This window comes from Polyodon spathula, chromosome 3 (assembly GCF_017654505.1).
Source record: "Polyodon spathula isolate WHYD16114869_AA chromosome 3, ASM1765450v1, whole genome shotgun sequence".
NCBI classification, from domain to species: domain Eukaryota; kingdom Metazoa; phylum Chordata; class Actinopteri; order Acipenseriformes; family Polyodontidae; genus Polyodon; species Polyodon spathula.
The window spans coordinates 30,705,841-30,725,729 of NC_054536.1; the positions used below are offsets into that span (position 1 = coordinate 30,705,841).

Genomic DNA, 19,889 nt, shown 5'->3' on the forward strand with positions numbered 1-19,889 from the left:
TGGAGAACGCAGCCCAAAATACATCGTAAAAAAAACATAAACAGTTTTATTCCCAGGTTTAACAGTTCATTTTGGAACTCCAAAGAAGCGGGTTGCTTAACCAGTTTATGGGTCCTTCAGAAACAGCTGCGCAAATGTCGCCTTGCTTGCTTTTTAGTCTGGGATTAAGGCTTGGTGGTCATGGGTTCTGTGATTTTCGTAGAGAACATTGAACTTTACCAACACAACTTGAAATTCCACCTTAACGAAAAGAAAAAAATTGTTTTTTTCACGGTTTAGCTAATGATGTTGAACTAGCTTGGTTGCCTTACTATGCAGTGTAGTCAGTTTTATTTAAAAATATATGCAGGTGCAACTGTACTGCCCGATTTTTTTTTTTTTGTCAGCCTATATCTGCATTTTTTAATGCCTGTCGGGTCTTTGACTCAAACCAAGCGAAGTATCTCAGCATAGCTGAGAAATGTTTTTGAGGCCATTCTACTGTTTTGAAGACAACTGTGTAGCACAGCGTGAATACCGTGCTTACTACGAGATTGTCAGTGAAATGAAATTCAGTGTTTACCAGTTCTGGAAAAACATGGACACGAGATTCCCCACTCTTGCTGTAATCATTTTCCTCTTACAAAATTGTACTTTGGGATGACCGGCGCTCCAGAAAGGCATCATACGTATCAGAATTATATGTAAAAAACCAACCAAACAAACAGTAAAATAAGTGCAAACTAAACCACAGCAGAAACAACAGGTGCACATAAAGAGTCTACAGTGTTTGTTTGCTGTCCTGTAGAAACCAACAAATATTATGTAAAACGAACATTTTTGTTTATAGTTGTAGACCCTGTAAAGCTTACCAATTTTTACAGGATAAAAACTTGAACCTTATGTTGTGAAAACCATAATAAATAAATATTTCAATTAATTTTCCCTTTTTCCTACTTCTATAAGACAGGCTAATTGTATGTTTATGTAGGTAATGTATGTTGTATTAAAAAAATAAACAGTTGAATTTTCACACGTTTTCCCCCTTCCGTGATTTTGAACAAATTTACAGTGACTGCTCCGTGATTTTTAGTACAAATTTTGGTGACAAAATTCCAGCCTTACTTATCAGTTATTGAAATAGGAATCACTGTTCAAACAAAAAATGTCACTCTAAAAGATTGAGGTTGGGTTGTCAGAAATATAGAGGAATTTACCACAGAATGGTCATGCATTAAGAGAAGTGGAGTGTCTCAGTCTCACATCAGCTGTGATACTGCCAGACAGACTTCTTTGTGAAACATGGTGGGCGTCATGACTATCAGTCACATAGGTACAAAGAAACACCAGCAATACACAAAATCTGACACTCCTCATTACTGTAAGTTTGTGCAAATGGGTTTTGAGGTTTAACGCGCTTGAAATAATGATTTCATTATTGGATACTACACAGCATTTTGTGTTTTGATAGTTGCAGAGTAGTAAAAATGTAAATACAAAACTGTTAAATCTTTCTTGAGGTGTTGTTGTTGTGATAGTTATTTTTATAAAGTTTTGACGTTGAATATTTCAGACGAGGTTTGATAGCACTTGCTCGTCATTACTAATGTTTAAATCCAGAATAAGTAGAATTCCAAATAAAAAAAAAAAAAAGAAATCAGTGTTGAAATATTTTCATAGGGGTTGTTAATTTCTAAATGCCATGTGTTTACAATTACCAACATCAAAAATGAGGTCATTGGCTTGCTAGACCCTAAGAACCTTTTAATTTCTAGGTATAAGCAGCTCCTGACCTTAAAAAAAAATTCCGCTAATGTACAGTGGCTCTCAAAAATATTCACCCCACCCTTGGACTTCCACATTTTATTCTGTTACAACATGGAATCAAAATGGATTTAATTAGGAGTTTTTGCCACTGATCAACACAAAATAAGTCCATTATGTCAAAGTGAAAAATACAATCTACAAATTGTTCTAAATTAATTACAAATACAAAACAGAAAATAATTGATTGCATAAGTATTCACCCCCTTGAGTCAATATTTGGTAGAGGCACCTTTGTCAGCAATTACAGCCTTGAGTCTATTTGGATAAGTCTCTACCAGCTTTGTACATCTGGACACTGCAATTTTTGCCCGTTCTTCTTTGCAAAATTGCTCAAGCTCTGTCAAGTTGGATGGGGACCTTTTGGTGAACAGCAATATTCAGCTCTTTCCACATATTCTCAATTGGATTGAGGTCCGGGCTTTGGCTGGGCCACTCCAGGACATTGACCTTTTTTGTTTTTAACCCCCCCAGTGTGGCTTTGGCTGTATGTTTGGGATCATTGTCCTGCTGGAAAATGAATCTTCTCCCAAGTCCCAGGTCTCTTGCAGACTTCAGCAGGTTTTCCCCACAGGATTTCTCTGTACTTTTGCTGCATCCCTAACCCTAACCCTTCCAGGCCCTGACGCAGAGAAGCATCCCCATAGTACGATTCTGTCACCACGATGCTTCACGGTAGGGATGGTGTTCTCAGGATGATGTGCGGTGTTAGGCTTGCGCCACACATAGTGCTTAGCGTTGAGGCCAAAAAGCTCTATTTTGATCTCATCAGACCATAGAATCTTCCCACAAGTCTCCCACATGCCTTCTTGCAAACTCTAGCCGAGATTTGATGCGAGTTTTTTTCAACAATGGCTTTCTTTTTGCCACTCTCTCATAAAAGCCGGTTTTGTGAAGCACCCAGGCTATTGTTGCCGTATGCACAGTGTCTCTCAGCTCAGCTGTGGAAGACTGTAACTCCTTTAGAGTTGCCATAGGCCTCTTGGTGGCCTCCCTGACTAGTGCCCTTCTCACCCGGATACTCAGTTTTTGAGGACGGCCTGTTCTAGACACATTCACAGTTGTGCCATATTCTCTCCATTTCTTAATAGTGGACTTTACTGTGCTCCGGGGGATATTCAGTGCCTTGGTAATGTTCTTATATCCTACCCCTGATTGGTGCTTTTGAAGAACCTTATTCTGGATTTACTTTGAATGTTCCTTAGTCTTCATTTTGTAGTTTTTGTTAGGAAATGTACTAACCAACCGTGGGAACTCCCAGAGACAGGTGTATTTAACCTGAAATCATATGAAACACCTTAATTGCAGACAGGTGGACTCCATTCAACTAATTATGTGACTTCTAAAGACAATTGGTTGCACCAGAGCTTATTTAGGTGTGTCATAGCAAAGGGGGTGAATACTTATGCAATCAATTATTTTCTGTTTTATATTTGGAATTAATTTAGAACACTTTGTAGATTTTATTTTTCACTTTGACATTATGGGCTTTCTTGTATTGATCAGTGGCAAAAACATCTAATTAAATACATTTTGATTCCGTGTTGTAACACAATAAAATGTGGACAAGTCCAGGGGGGTGAATACTTTTGAGAGCCACTGTATGCTACTATATTTTCGCTACTATTTTCTACTTTGATAAGTTGGCATCTCTGGCACTGTTTTTTGGCAGAAATACTTTACAGTCAGTATATATCGTGATCAAGAAACAAGCCAGAACAGTATAATCACACAATGAACAAAATACAATGATATTAATAATGACAATACATAGCAAATGTCTAGATGGGACAAAAATAAAATAAATAAGAATAACAAATAAAACACAAACATAGCAGATAAAAATAGATAACAGAAACTTTATATCTAGATTAGGTTAGAAAAGCTGATCTATAAAAATGAGTCTCTTAATCTTTTTTTAAATGCTGACCGAAGCAGCATCTCTTATAGAGGAAGGCAAAGAGTTCCACAGCTTGGGAGCATTAAAACAAAACATACTTTCTCCTCTTCTTTGCAGTTTTACCATTGGGAGGCACAAAATCCAGCGTTAGCCGACCTTAAAGTGTGCACAGGTTTATATGGGGACAGAATCTCCTTATGTTAAGATTTTAAAATCAATTCTAAATTGTTCTGGAAGCCAGTGCAATGAGGCTAAGACAGGAGTTACATGATCACGTTTTTTTTTCGTTCAGAACCCTCACTGCTGTATTCTGAACAAGCTGTAAACGTGTTGAGGCGTGATGAGAAAGCCCAGCAAGTTAAAGCATTGCAATAATCAAGTCTTACTAAAATGAAAGCATGAATTAGTTTGTCAGCATCAGCCAAAGAAAGAAAATACCTAATTTTAGCAATGTTAAGTAGGTGATAAAAAGACACTTTTATAATTTTTCGAATGTGCCTCAAAACTCGAACCAGAATCAAGTATAACCCCCAAGTTTCTAACATCAGATTTTATATTGAGGTCAGGTTGCCCAAATCGGTTTTATAGGGAGTTTGCAAGCTCTAGTTTTTGCTGAGAACCTAACTTTTGATGTCAGCAAGACACTGTAGTAAGACTGAAATAGCAGCAGTGTCACCAGATTTTACAGAAATATGAAGTTGCATATCATCGGCATAATAGTGAGAGTTTATACTATGTTTATGATTTCCCCCAGTGGCAGCATATACGAAGAAAATAATATTGGACCAAGAACAGAGCCCTGGGGGTCACAAGAAGTAATATTGGATAACCCTGATACAGAAACAAAATACTGTGTTAGTTAGATATGACTTAAACCAGTTGAGAACAGTTCCTGTCAGGCAAACCTAGCTGTTATGACGATCAATCAAAATAGCATGATCCACAGTATCAAATGCAGCATGGAGGTCTAAAAGAACTAGAATGGATATGGAGTTAGTTAGCACTCATCAGTAAGTCATTCACCACTCTGACAAGGGCAGGCTTTGTACTACGAGCAGATCGAAACTCTGACTGAAATCTTTCAAGGACATTGCTGTTGTCCAGATATGTTAAGTTGTACTTTTTTTTATGTTAAGCTCTACTTTTTCAAGAACTTTAGCTAAGAAAAGCAAATTAGAAAAGAGTCTAAAATTCTTCAAGTCAGTAGAATCTATGTTAGATTTTTGAAGTAAAGGCTTAACCAAATCTCTCTTGAAGGCAGCAGGAACTATTCCTGTTGACAAAGATCTGTTTATTATAATAAGAATATCATTATACAAAATACTAAATACATGTTTAAGGAATTGAGTAGGAATTGGATCCAATGAACAGGTTGAGGATTTCATCTGCATTACATTCAGAGTTATCACAGAGAATGAGTCCAAAACAGAGCCAGTCAGTCTAAGGGGCACATTTAAATAAGAACCATCTTGAGGAATTAGATCCCTAATAATAATAACCTTGCAGGAGAGTATAGGGAAGTGCAGGAGGTGATGGAGTTATTAATCTGTCAGTTGTTCGAGTATTCTGGGATTATTTTTATTAACGTCAATGAGATTTGAGAAGTAGCAATGCCTGGCTTTCCTCAAAGCTACATTGTATTTTAAGAGATGTTTTTTCCAATTATCATAGTAAAATAGGCAATTTAGTCCAATGACCAAATCTAAGGTTGTGTGTAGGTCCTGTAACATGCTGAATATAATCAAGAGAATCTAAAAGCTTTAAAAATTCCACAGTCTTAGGATCATATTCAATGTCAATGTGAATATTAATCTCCTAGCAAAACAAGTATCATGTTTTGCAGATAACGTAGACAGGAAATCAGCAAATTCTGATAAAAAATGGTTATGTTTTGGTGGGCGGTAAGTAATTACAATAAGAACAGGTAAATGACCATTTAACCGTAAAGATAGAGATTGAAATTGAGTGCTTGTCAACACTTTTGTTTACAGTTGTAATCAGTACCAAAAATAGTGGCAAGTCCACCCCTCCGCCCAACAGGGCATGCTTTCAGAATAAAAAAATAATTATTAGGAGATGCATCAATCAGAGGAATATTTTCATCAACCCAGAGCCAGGTTTCAGTTAAAAATAAAGTCAAGGTTGTGGTCTATAACAAAGTCATTAATTAAAGAAGCTTTACTTGAGAGTTGTTTAAGGCTTCAATTCAAATGCTGAGCATTTCATCCCCTTTGCCTAAACAGGCAGTAAACCAGAAATTTGTTAGTGCACGAGTTGGGGATTAAACAGCAGTAAAATCAAACTTGTCCGTTTTTTTTCAGGGAACACAAAGATACAATGTCAAAAATGCATAGCTGAAAGGACTGTTTTAAAGTAAGTAAGCTTCCATTTAGAGGTACTGTGGTTGGTTTTGTTGATACAGTACTATATTTTCAACAGAAGTATTAATTCAGAACGATATGATTCTGAAAATATCACTTGCCAAAAGACAACTGGACATGTGGACTGTAATACAGTACATTTAAATCAGGTTCGTATTGTAGCAGTATGTAAAATTCTCCATAAACAACCCAACAACAAAATTAAATCAAAATTTTGCCCATCCCCAGAACTGCTTAAAACATAACCACAATGCAATTTAGCGAAAGATTAAAAACGTCTCCAGAATTAACTGTATCCAAAGTCTGTATTCAAAATTGCAGAATATAGTGCACGAAAAGGCCCTGTTGTCACAGTTCACTTGCAAATGAAAATGCACAAAAACAACTAAAGATCACAGATTTTTTTTTAAAATGCATCACAGTATTTAAAACTGTTTCATGATTAACTTTTCCATAACCATGTCTTGTCTCGTTCGCTTTGTTTTTGGAGAAAGCGCTGTGTAATTGCAGTGCACAATAAAGACAAACTGATTTGCCATACCAGAAAAAAAATAAAACATGTAAAGATAAAAAAAAACAATGCCAAAACCTTTTCTCTGATAAGTATTACATACGCATGAAAAATTAGGGGCAACCATATCCATCACATTTACAAAAAAGCTAACTTAAAAGAAATAAAAACAAAATAAAATAATTGAAAGACCGTCGTTTTTAAAATATTACATTACATGTAGGTTATCCTTTTCATTGAAAAGTGAACAAGTAAACCTAATCTAACTTAAAGCCTTGGTTCAACATACTGCTGGTTCATTTTTCTATCTGGGGAGTGGATGAAAGTCGGACTTGTACAAAAACATCCAGACAGGGCACTAAAACAGTGTGAAAAGTCTTAAGCGATACCAAATAATTACTTGGTCGATTTTTGTAGTCTATATATGTTAATGATAATTTTCATATTTCTTTTTTAATCAAACATGCACACAGAACAAGACAAACATGCCTGGATGGTCACAAAAACAATGAAGCATCTTTACAAACTATACCACTGAATGTAAATTTGAAAACTCATGATAATTCTTCTTCATATTTAGAATATACAGTAATCTCGTGTCAGTTTCCAGTATGATTCACATTATTTTAGTGCCCTTTTGGCCAGTTTTATCTTGCTCTGGTTTTCACCCACTCCCTTCTATCTGAGCTTCATGTAAAGCCTGCTCTTTCATTCCATTCAGTGATGCTAATTTTTTTCTTTGTGAGAAGGAATGTACGATATATCCTATGATACAGGTACAGCTATGGCTAAATGTTTTGCAGCACCTTTAGAATTTTAGAATTGAGACATAATTTAAAAATAAAAAGTGTGTGAACATAAATTAGATCTTTTATTTAACATCCTGTAATCAAAGAAACTACAAAATGATATTCCAAGTCTACCAGAAGCCATAATAGTAATATTTGCAGTGCATGCCATTGTGTTTTAACACTTGTTTAATCCTCTCGGGCGTGGACTCGGTGAGGTTCTGGAGGGTCGAGTTATCTTTTAGATTCCTCCATGTAGCCATTACGTTTGATTCCAGTTAGTTTCGGTTGCATGGTTGACTTTTCCTGACTTCCTGGCCTGTCAGACCCCAAACATTCTCAATCAGATTGAGATCCAGTATAATGTCCAAAATCTTCGGGGCACAGACTACCATTAGGCTTTCTGGTGCTTACATTTCACAACAGTTTAGCACCAATTTTCAAAACTATGTTTTCTTAGAAATTCCAGTCCCTCAAAATGAAGAAGTAGAAAGTTTACAAATCATTTGGAAACCAGATGAAAATTAATAGCTTCATCTCCCTGTGCTGCATAGGTAGCCTGCCTATAAATAGTCAGGCACTTTCTTACATGAAAAGAAAGTGAAATTATGTATTTATTTATTTATTTTTATAACTGGAGGGTCTTTTTTTAATAATGTACAGTACTGTCCATCAAATAAAATTCACTGCAGCCAGAGTTCTTGTGTTCGCATTACTTTACCCATTGTCTGATAGAAATTATTGTATTTCACCTTTGGTTCCACAAATGTGTTCCTACTTTTGCAGTTGCAGTACACATGCTGAGGCAGACCAACAAATTACAAAAATGCCATAACATTGCCATAAAAGGGCAGTGTTTATTGTTTCAACCTATCCACACCAAGCATTCCCGTGAGAGAGCATTTACTTTCCAAATGTCTCATAGTAGCTGGTTATGCTGTGATGTTTCTGCTTAACAATGTCTGATTTTAAAACATTTGAAAAATGTTCTCTGTAGCACCCAGCACCACATTTAAAATAACCCTGAGTAAAGAATATTTTAGTTGTTAACATACAGTACCAGTCAAAAGTTTGAGTACGCTTGCTGGAAACTAGGTTTTTTCATAATTAACAATGTTTTATGTCGTATACGTTTCTGTAAATACTTGAAAATGAAAACACATGTTACAGTATACAAAACAAAACATAAGGAGTATCAAAGCAATGTTCAAGAAAATTTGAAAATTGTCTCTAAATCTTAGATTCCTCAAAGTAGCCACCCTTTGCCTTAATAACTGCCTCACAAACACGAGGCATTCGGTTAACAAGTTTCAACAGGAAGTCACCCGACATGTCTTCCCAGCTCTTCTGCAGCAATTCCCAGAGAAGTGGGGCACTTGTGGGATTGAGGTCTGGAGACTGGGCAGGCCAGGTCATTAGATTGAGTTGTCCTTCACTTTCCTTCTTCGCTAGATAGTTCTTGCACAACTTTGAGGTGTGTTTCAGGTCATTATCTTGCTGAAGAATGAGGGACTGCCCAACTAGCCGTAATCCTGATGGAATGGCATGCCTCTGAAGTATGCTGTGATAGCCATGCTGGTTGAGCTTGCCATGGACTTGGTAAAGATCACCAACTCTGTCACCAGCAATGCAACCTCAGACCATGACACTGCTTCCTCCATGCTTGACAGTGGGAACTACACATGCAGAACTCATGCGCTCACCCTCTCTACGTCTTACATATACTCGGCGGTTGGACCCAAATATTTCCAATTTTGACTCATCGGTCCATAAGATCGACTTCCACTTCTCAAACGTCCAGTTTCTGTGTTTTTTGGCCCAAGCAAGTCTCTTCCTCTTATTCTGCACTCTTAACAATGGTTTCTTTGCAGCAATTCTTCCAGTTAGGCCAGCTTACGCAATTTCCTCTGAACAGTTGATGTTGAAACATCTGTACTTCTAGTAGCATTTAGCTGAGCTTGTATTTCAGGGGCAGTTAATCGCTGGTTTCGCAGACTTTTGACTCGAATGAACTTGTTCACTGATTCTGAGGTCACCCTTGGCCTGCCGGGCCTTGTTCGGTCCTCATGAGTGCCAGTTTTTTCAAATTGTTCGATGGTCTTGGCCACAGCAGTTACAGACACTTGCAAAGTTCTTGCAATTTCTCAAAGATTGACCTTTATTTGTTAAAGTAATTACAGATTTTTTTTTCTTTGCTAAACTGAGCGTATTGTGCCATTTTTGCTCCCTTACATTCAGGAATGACAGTACAAGTCCTACCCTAACGTGTATGGATTACAAAGTTTGTAACATGGCTCCCAGTAAAACCTAGAATGTAATAGGAGTCATATTTCTTACCCTTTATAAGGTTACTTTGACACTACTGTTTTTTCTTTAACTTTTTTTATTCATTTTGTCTTCTCAGGCTAAGGACAAAAATCTGTCCAAATCGTCCCTGCTTAAAGTTCCAAAAGGGGTGTCCTCAAGCCGCTTCCTGCCCAAGGGCACCAAGACTACGGTAAATCTGGAGGAACAGGGCAGGCAGAAGGTCTCATTCAGCTTCAGCTTACCCAGGAAGAACCTTCAGACCCGATTCTTGCCACCAATCAGCCCTGAGAAGTTGCAGAGCGACTCTCAGATTGCCACTGTGACCACAACGTCGGCTCCCCCACAGGAAAAAACTGGACAACTCCAAGACAGTAAGAGTGAACCATTTGAGCCACCTCCTGTGGAAGAGCAGCTCTCCCCACCCAAACTCAAGCTGGACATGGGGAAGATGCACTTCGAAAAGCAGCTTCTTAGTGTCACATCCAAGCTTGAGACCACACCTCCCACTTCTCACACCACATTGGAAGAGCCTTCACAGCCAGAACCTGAACCCAAATCTGTATCTGAACCCCAAAATGACGTACAGAACCGTGCCTCTGAAGAACCCATGATGGAAGATGGTCCCGAGGATCCGAGCCCCTGCAAAGAGAAAGCTGCTGATACTTCTCGTGTTGGAAAAGAAGGTGACGAGCAGAACAATGTGAAGAATGTACCCACCCAATATTCAGGGAATCTGGAGACCAAGAAGAAGGTATCACAGTCTGAGTGTGCCCATCTTGGTTCAGAGTCTGATGGTGATTCAGTAAAGACTACTTCCAGCCACAAATCAGGTGACCCCAAAAACGTAGTGTGTGCAGAGAAGAGCAAAGATGTTAAGAGGAATTTGACAGCCTCCAAAGCAGAAGAGTCTGGGAAGTCGTCGTCATCATCGTCTTCCTCTCGCACCAAGTCCGAGAAGGATGATAGACTTTCTAGTCATTTGAAGTCCGACCGAGACTCAAGGCACACACCCTCACGTTCTTCTAGATCCGAGAGTTACAGGCGGAGGAGCAGGTCACGTTCTAGATCCAGAGGGTTAAGAACAAGCTCATCCTTCTCTAGATCTGATAGATCGTCAAGAACTGATAGGTCTTCGAGGAATGATAGGTTACATTACACCGATTCAGATAGGAAGTACCATAGGAGCTCCCCCCACAGGGAGAGGAGTAGGTCCTCCCGTCCCCAGTCAGACAGGAGGTCTAAAGACAGTTCAGACTCTGAGGACGATCACAAGAGGACTCCTTCCAAGGCCAGTGATTCTAGAAGAGTCTCAACTCGTTCCTCTTTGCACAGGGAGTCAAAAACCTCTTCCTCCTCTTCCCACTCCAAATCAGAAAAAGATTCCAAAACAGAACCTTCTCACTCATCAGAGTCAGAAAAAAGGACAAGATGTCACTCAAAATCTGAGCGGGATTCGGAGACGTTGAGAAGGAAATCTCCCGACATTGAGCTTGATCGAAGGAGGTCCAGCACACATTCTAAATTAGACAGCATTGTAAACTCTCATTCCAAATTAAGTACGCTACCCAAGACCTCAGAGAAAAAATTTAGAAGGACTACTTCAAGTTCGGACTCTGAGGAGGAGCTCAAAGGGAGGTCTCGGTCTCAGGTCTCAGAAAAGTCGTCTTTTGCTTCAAGGTCTGATGAATTACAGACTGCTATTTCCAGAAAGACTAACAAAAAGACAGATAAGGACGAACCAAAACGTTCCCCTTCCAAACCCAGGGAGTCTTCAGGTTCCCAAAAATCAACACTAGCAACACTGACTCATGAAACAGAGAGACAATCGCAGAGAAAACCAAACTCCAAATGCTCTGAGTCTAAGGCTGTTCCTAAAGATCCTTATTCAAAGAGTGGAAGTGGGGATAGAAAAGAAACACTTTGCCTTGTGAACAATACAATTAAAGATTCCTCCAGGAAGGAATTTCATGAAATTGACAGCCATCTATGCAACCAACCAGCTACCCCAAATCTAAATGACATTGAAAACATAACTGTGCCTGAACCAGACCGTATACAGGCATCAGTGATCCTAGACTGTTACAAAATGGAACTTTCTAATTGGACAAGGTCCAGTAACACTGAAAAAAATACAACCTATACAAACTGTTCTTCTCTATCAAAATTGCAAGAAAGTGACACATTAACAGATCACATTAAAAGCCAGCTTTTAACAAGTGCAATATGCCAGTCCAGCCTAGTTTCTGCTGACATCAAGGCTGCGTCTGCATACTGTGATTCTGATATGGTTGTGAATGCGATAGATAATAATAGAGCTCCTGAAACTTTGTCTGACAAGCAGCAGGAAGGAAGCAATTGCACAGAAAATGATAAAATCCAATCAATGTATGTGTCCAGTGATCCCCACATGAATATAGATTTAATACAGTATACTTGCTCCTCTGAGCCTTCTGAGAAAACAGCGACAACTGAAATTGTATGTAAAATGCAGATGTCCCCTACAGCAACACGTACGGAACCCAAAGCTGTAATGCTTGAGAGTGCTACTGGTGAATCCATGAAAGTCAAAGGAGATTCCATTAAATGGAAAGAAGCAGCAGCAGCTGATGCGTGCCTGGCTAGCTCCATTAAAGAGCAACTCGGAGAAAATAAAGACTCCATAGAAAAAAAATGTACCTCAATGGAGCATAGTAGCTCTGAGGTAAAACATACCATATTAAACAAAGGAAAAAGCACTGCTGAAGGTTCCCAGAAGGAGCTTGATTTGTGTATAGACAAGCTGCCTGCAGAGCAGCAGGCTAACTTAGAAAAATATGAAATCATTCCTTCGCTGCAACCCGCTTGCACCAGAAAAGAGCTTTTACTGAAAGAAGAAAAGGACTCAAACCAAAAACACAAGGTAAAAGAACCCAACTCAAATACAGTAGAACTTTCTCTTAAAGAAGATCCTATGTCATTTCGAGAAGAACACCTTCTGAAAAAAGATCCCAGCTCAAATGCAGAGATTTCCCTAAAAGGGGAACAAATCTTATATTTTAAAGAGCACCCTCTAACTAATGCAGACACAGTAGCACCTAAAGAACCGAGTTCAAATAGAGATAATTTTCAGACTGAGTCAAACTTGGATGTAGTAGAACAGGCTCTTAAAGATGATGTTGGATTAGACCAAGATAACTCTTCTGAACTACCCAGTACAGATACAGTAGAATGCTGTCTTTATGAAGCGCCTAGCTCTGTGCAGTTGTTTCTAAAGGGTGAACCCAATTCCAAACCAGTTGGATGCTCCGTAAAAGGACAGCCTATCTCAAGTGGTGAATTTTGCTTGGAAAAGCAGCCAACCTCCAATGGAGAAGAAAGCTTTGCAAGAACAGATAAAGTTACCAACCAAGTGGACAGTTCTGTGTGGCAGCCAGAAGAGCTATCGGTTAGGCATGTTAAGCCAGAGCTGCAATCTCCCAGTGAGGCAAGGCATAACAGCAATACTGAAGAACAATTTTTTGTTGTTTCGAAGTTTGTAGAAGATGTCAAGGAGTCTTGCTGTACCTCAGTAGGCACAGGAAAAGATGAGGGTTCATGGCAGAGCAAGCCGGACAGCAGTTGTGTTTCCTCTAAGGTGAGTGGAGCAGACCACATGGGAGGAAGAGTGGACGACAGCAAGGAGGAGGAAGATCAAGATAGCGAGGAGAGCGATACAGAGGAGTCCGACTCTGACTCTGATGACAGTGGCATACCCAAGAACCGTCTACAATCTGTGGTGATTGTGCCCAAAAACTCCAGCCACACCCAGGATATCAGAGGCTTGTTGACCCCCTCTTCCAGCCGCAGCACCACACCGGATCGGAGGTCCAAAGACTGGGCTCAGCCTGGAGCCAGGGATGTTTGCGGCCACACCTCGTCTGATGAAGAAAACATTAGAGATAAATCCAGGAAGAGGTGCAGGAGCCGGGAGAGAAGACTGCAAGCTACTAGTCCTCGGCCAACAGAGAGTGGCAGGCAAAGCTTTACATCTGCTGCAGAGAGGTTCCATGATGGTGGACAACCTCAAAGCACTGCCTACCAGTCACAGAGCAATATGGTAGACAGCACCAGCCATTCTGCTGGCATCCCCTGTCCTGAACCTCGCTTGGAACATGAATCGCAGGCCCAGGAAAAAACAAAGCAAACACTGGCATTGATGTACATTCAAACTGAACCTAGTCATTTCAATTCCTGGGAGGCAACCCTGTCTGGAGGCCACAGATACTATGAAAAACCAGACAGTCGACAGGGAAAGGGGTGGTCTTCAAGGCAGGAGTACTATCAGTCCGGGGATTTCTCCAAAGTGGATGGCTTCCCCAGTAGTGATGATGGTTACACCCTGGGCTGGGATTTCTCACAGCCTGAAATGCCCAGCAGCACTTACCAGCAACCAGACAGCAGCTATGGGGTCTACTCTGGCTACACTCAACAGCAGCAGCAGATTCCTCTGCAAGGGAATTGCACAGCGGGACAGCTTTACAGACAGGGTAACACCTACTGGGATCCCCGATCAGAGGGTTACGGGACACTTTGTGCTAGTGGCACCTCACAGTACCAGGAACCTGTGAGCCAGGTGCACCCTGACTCACTCACCAATGATTATGAGGATGAAGAGAGATCCAGCCAGCTAGCAAGTGCAAGCAGTACAGGAGATCCCCACCAGCAAAAGGCACAAGCACCTCCTTCCTTTGTCCAGGCTAATGAGATCAGCAGCAATTCCAAGGGGGCCATCGGCAGCACTTCAGAAAGGGAGAAGGTGCGCAAGGAGAGCCACAAGCCATCCAAAGGGAAAGGGCCCTTGAAAAAGAGGCGTCCTGAACTGGAGTCGGACTCTGAAAACGAGGCAGACCCAGGGCCCCCCAAGAAGGATCATGTGGATGAAGGGAAAGTCTTAGCGGTCCCTTCTCCTTGCCAATCGGAGAATGGGCACCCCCTCTGCAGCCTGCAGGACTTGCAGGACCAGCAAGCCTGGAAGGAGGGATCCAAAACTGGGAAGATGCCACCTTACTTCAACCTCATTGAAGAGAACCTCTACTTAACTGAAAGGTAAGACTTATTTTTTTAGCCTTCTGGATAGGCAATGAGACCAAACAGAACAAATCATGAAAAGAGGTGCTGTTTGGGGTTTTTTAATCTAGGTGTTGAAGCATATTTATTCACATCAGGCAGCATGAGCGTCAGAGACTGAAAAGTTGTTTTGCAAGTTGCAATTATCAGAGGTTATCAAAGTATTTTTAGATGTTTTATTAGAATTAAAGAGCATACAGTGCACAGTGGTGCATATTGTTTTATTCCTGCTGTAGTGTCATTTTTAAAACAATGAACCGTGATTAGATAAATTTATTTTAATGTTCCAGAGCATTACTCAGCTCCAGCATTGGTCCCCAAGTGAATCGACAGGGTCACATTCATACCTGTTCTGAACCTTCATGGAAGATTCGTTGGTGACGTCAAAACTTTCAGGTGCGTCCCTGTTGCAGCCGTAGAGATGATTCTAATACAGACTAGAGCGCAGACTGGTCCAAGTAGTGCCTACAGTGCCCGTGTAGGTGTTGCTTTTGACAAGTCACCAGAAAATCATCTAAACAGTTCTCTACTGCTGCAAATAGTCAGTTGGGGGCCAGTGTAGATGCTGGTTAGTTCTCTAGGTTTTGAATTTAAAATTTTACATCATATTTTTATGTGGCTTTACTAACTTATATAGATAGTTACAGTCTACTAGTAAATTAGATTTCCTTGCACGGATATTCCAAGAGGCAGCAACAAAGTGTTTCTTGTAAAAATTGTCTGGTGTGTGTATGCTTTTATTCTCATGCTAATGCACAGTCGGTTGTGTTTGTAATTATACTATTACTTTAGAGGTAATATAAATAAAATATATTGGCCTATTAGTTATCAGAGAAATTACTCGGTACGGATTGAATGTATCTGTGAAGATGGGGAAAAATATAACCGCAAAAAAAAAAAAAATACTGTGCATCTTGGTTTTGGAAGAGGCAGAAACCAACCCTTCATGTGGATATGTAGTTAGCTTATGCACACTGCAGTAAAACAAATAAGTGTGTGTCCTGTTCAGCGAGAGAGAGTGTTATATCCCCCTTGTTGTGAATCCCTCCACAGGAAGAAGAGCAAGTCTCACCGTGATATCAAACGCATGCAGTGCGAATGCAGCTTGCTGTCCAAGGAGGAGAAGGCCCAGGGGAGAGGGGCCTGCGGAGAGGACTGCCTGAACCGACTGCTCATGATCGAATGGTAAGTACAGTGCAGGGGAGCCAGATAAGGGTATCTGGAGCTGGGAACTGGTCTTGCAATAGTAGAGTGACTGGAGAATTCTAATGTTAATTTTGTTGTAAAAATTATCTTTGAAACCTGCAAAATAGTATTGGAAGTTCTGTGGTTGTGCTTTGAGAACTAGCTTGCTATTAATGTCCACCTAAGCAGGAAGGGACTCTGCTTTACATCTCTCTTGACATAGATAATTGCAGAGGTCACATGGGAGAGCAGAGTATTGCAGTGTAGTGATACAATGATTTTTTAATAGTACGGTGTATTGCGATTACAAATATTCACGATAATCCTATCTGAGACATTTATTAAAAGGGCCGATAATTGTAGAAAACAATAGTCAAGTGTCTCTGCATGCCTAAAGCAGAACAGGAGTAGCTATTTTTTTCCAAATAAGAGGCTAATAAAAACAATTTTTATGTTTTGTATTTTATATTATTCAGTTGCAATAGTCTGATAAATCTACTGCTGGCCACCAGTTTCTAATGTCTCCTTGCTGTTGCATTTTGTGATATAGAAAAACATAATGTTGGTGATTTCCTCAGTCTCATGGTATGTATTTTCATTCTGTCTAGTACATTGCTGTTTAACGCTTGGTAGCTTCCTTCTGTTGCAGACAATTTACCACAGAGAAATAATAAAAAAAAAAATTCAGTTAAAAAGTTACCGCTACTATTGTGAATCATTGTATCGTGAAATACTGAGCTCACACGTATTGTATCGCAGAAAGTTACTGTCGTTTCATCCCTACTGTCATGTGACCTTTGCAATAAACATCCGGGAGCTGTTGGAAACAGTAGCAGTCCAAATGTGGTCACAGATCAAGTCAAATGGAATTGATTTAACTTTATAGGCTGTAGGGTGTCCCTATTTGACTCCCTGTTTTTTCTCTGTAGTTCCTCCCGGTGCCCCAATGGACCATATTGTTCAAATCGACGTTTCCAGCTCAAGCAGCATGCAGATTTCGAGGTCATTTTGACAGAGAGTAAAGGCTGGGGGCTGCGGGCAGCCAAGGACTTGGCCCAGTGAGTACTTTTATTTTTATTTTTTCTGAAAAATATTTCTCCTGTGTTTTATGTCTCTCCTTTTGATTTGGATATACGTTAACCCCCATTGCCTGCAGTTGCAGGTGTAGTGATCTTCACTGCACCTCCCAGTACCGTGCAAAAGTATTGGCTTCAGCACCCTCACAGTGATGTAACTTGCTTCTTTTATTGTAATAGGCAAAGTGCTGGTGTTTAGACCTTGGTGTGATCAGCTCAGTAGTAAGTGTGCTGGGCTCCCATTGCCATAATGGTCCTAATGATGCATCTGACTTTGGCTGTCCACCTTTGAGTAGCCAAAAATAATTGGTAGCATTTAATTTTGGTGTTATGGAATAACAATTAAGTATTTGGTTTATACCCATCAGTTTTCCTCTGTATTACTGATACGATACACTGGCCCGTGACTGTTTATAATGTTAATGTGGTGCCTGTGTTGCAGGAACACCTTTGTACTTGAGTACTGTGGAGAGGTCCTGGATCACAAGGAGTTCAAGGCCCGAGTGAAGGAGTATGCACGCAACAAGAACGTTCACTACTACTTCATGGCCTTGAAGAACAATGAGGTGAGAAGTGCTGGCATACAACTTTACAGGGTTGCTGTACAGAAGCAAGGCACTACAAATAACACAGCAGAACTGGGCTAAAACCGCTTTTATGCTAGCTGAAGGGGTCTTGCAACTTATTTATATTGCCAAAAACATATGAAATGTAGGGGGAATGGGCTCAACTTCTAAAGATTAAAACTATTATAGAAGGTCAGAGTAATAATATAAAATGTAGATTTTTTGGTTTGTTTGTTTACTCTCTAATTTATAGATGTGGTCAATACCACTAAAAGAAAAGCTCCCAAACCAGCCATAAGGGGTTGAAATCCATAAGCTGAAAAAAGTTGCTAAGAATTGTTAAACTGTGATGTGTTTTGTTTTCTTAGATCATTGATGCTACTCAAAAGGGAAACTGCTCACGGTTCATGAACCACAGCTGTGAACCAAACTGTGAAACTCAGAAGGTGAGCTAGGAGTGAAACTCTGCATGGATAAACAATATCAAAACATGGTAGCATAAGAGCATACTTCCATAGTTCATAATTCCCAGTCCCGGCTGGCTTTGAACCACAAATTAACCAAAACTTACTTACTACTATCATCTGGGCTTTATTGATCACGCAGGTCTCGGAGGAATTGTCTGGACTTTACTGTCTTTTTGACTCTTCAGTGTATTTAACCGTGCTGGCTGATCAGGTTTATCTTTTTCTAAACACAGCTGCATAGTTTGGGTTGTAGTTTTGATGATTTTATTAATCACTTTAAGAAGAAAATCATTGATTTTATAAGAAATCTGATATCTAGTGGTACTTTTCAATTCATCTAATAACATTGACAAAACTCCCACCTTAGGTCCTGCTACATCAAAGTAAACCTTTGAATCGTTTTTCTTGATTAAACAGCTAGATATAACTGACCTAGATGAAGAGAAATCCACTACATGTGCTTAGACCTTGTTTCTGCCAAACTGTTAAAAGAAGTATTCTCTAGGATTAATAGAACCGTTTTTAAGTATTATCAATAGTTCCCTATCAAGTACGAATTGTAACCATTACCTAATGGGTATTTATTTCCTAAACACCCAGAACCTGAATAATCTATCAAAGCTGCTTGTCCAAACCTGTGACGCAGTCATTCCTGCCCCCGACGGCATATAAGGACTGCACACACAGATCTCGTCATCGTTTTTCCTTTCAGATGGATGGAGTACTTGTTACCTTTACCTGGTTATTGCTAATTGTGTAACACTATTAAGGCAATAATTTTGCACACAGCCTATTGCTTGTTGCATCCTCCAGCGGCCTTATGCCTCGCGTGGAGCCGGTGGCCTCTGTCGCCCCTTCCCAGGGATCAAGTAACTTGACTCTGCTGACTTGTGCTCTCCTCACAGGCTGCTGTAGCTCTAGCTGGAGTTAAAAATAAATAAATGCGCTGAGAGAGATACGCGCTTCGGTTGACATTGCTTGCAGTCTGTTCCACAGTATCTCGTTGCCGCCTTGGTGCCAGTTGCCTACTTGCAGCACCATTGCAAAGGTTGTCAGGGCTCTAACAATCAGGCTTCCAAGAGTACTATATGCATACTTACTGTGTGGTTTAGCCAGAAGCTTGTGCAGGTGGGCATCCCTGTATACTGCTTCCTGCGGTAACATGAACGTGCCCAGGAGAAAAGCCCACGTAGGAAGCCATCTTCATGGTCTTGCTCATTCTCCTCTGTCTCTTCCTTCTCCAAGAGAGTCACTGATATCAAAAATCAGTGGACTGTGAGCAGTTGGTGAAACTGGGAACGGTGCTTGCACAGCTTTTGCGTGAGCATGTGGCTCCCCCTGCCCCCCAGTCCCTTTGGGGTTCAAAGGGGCTACAAGATGATGTTCTGTTCATGGCCGCCTCTAAGGAGATAGGTTTTCCCTTTTCTATTTATTTATTTATTTATTTTTTAGTTGTCTCCAATTTTTTTTAACCCTGGTTATCTGCCCAATTTAGTGTGCCCAAGCATTATCTATATCCTCGGCTCACTGCTCGCACCCCCCCAGCCGACTCGGGGAACAGAGGCATGCTCCTGCCGATCCGTCATTTTTTGCACTGCGGATCCACAGTGAGGCCACCACACCTATAGTGCCGGAGGACAACACAGATCAGAGCTTTCGGGAATGCAATTGGCTCGCCCATTTAATGGGCAACTAAACCAATGAATGAGATTGCAGTGGCAGAACTTTTTTTCCCCACAAACTACAATCACCTTAGGAGACCTGGATTTTTTTTTTTTCTGCAGTTGTTAGCTAAAGGGACTTTATTCCAATATTGTTAT

At 40.3% G+C, this 19,889-nt stretch overlaps 1 protein-coding gene across 5 annotated transcripts in view; it reads left to right on the plus strand.

Moving 5' to 3' along the window:
* LOC121312967 (histone-lysine N-methyltransferase SETD2-like) overlaps positions 1-19,889 on the plus strand; it is an 83,729-nt gene that overhangs the window by 33,598 nt on the left and 30,242 nt on the right. For all 5 annotated transcript variants that reach the window (XM_041245006.1, XM_041245003.1, XM_041245002.1 and 2 more), the window contains 5 exons: positions 9,788-14,754; positions 15,829-15,960; positions 16,890-17,018; positions 17,479-17,602; positions 17,971-18,048. In XM_041245006.1, coding sequence (XP_041100940.1) covers positions 9,788-14,754; positions 15,829-15,960; positions 16,890-17,018; positions 17,479-17,602; positions 17,971-18,048 — 5,430 coding nt within the window. The remainder of the gene's footprint in view (positions 1-9,787; positions 14,755-15,828; positions 15,961-16,889; positions 17,019-17,478; positions 17,603-17,970; positions 18,049-19,889) is intronic.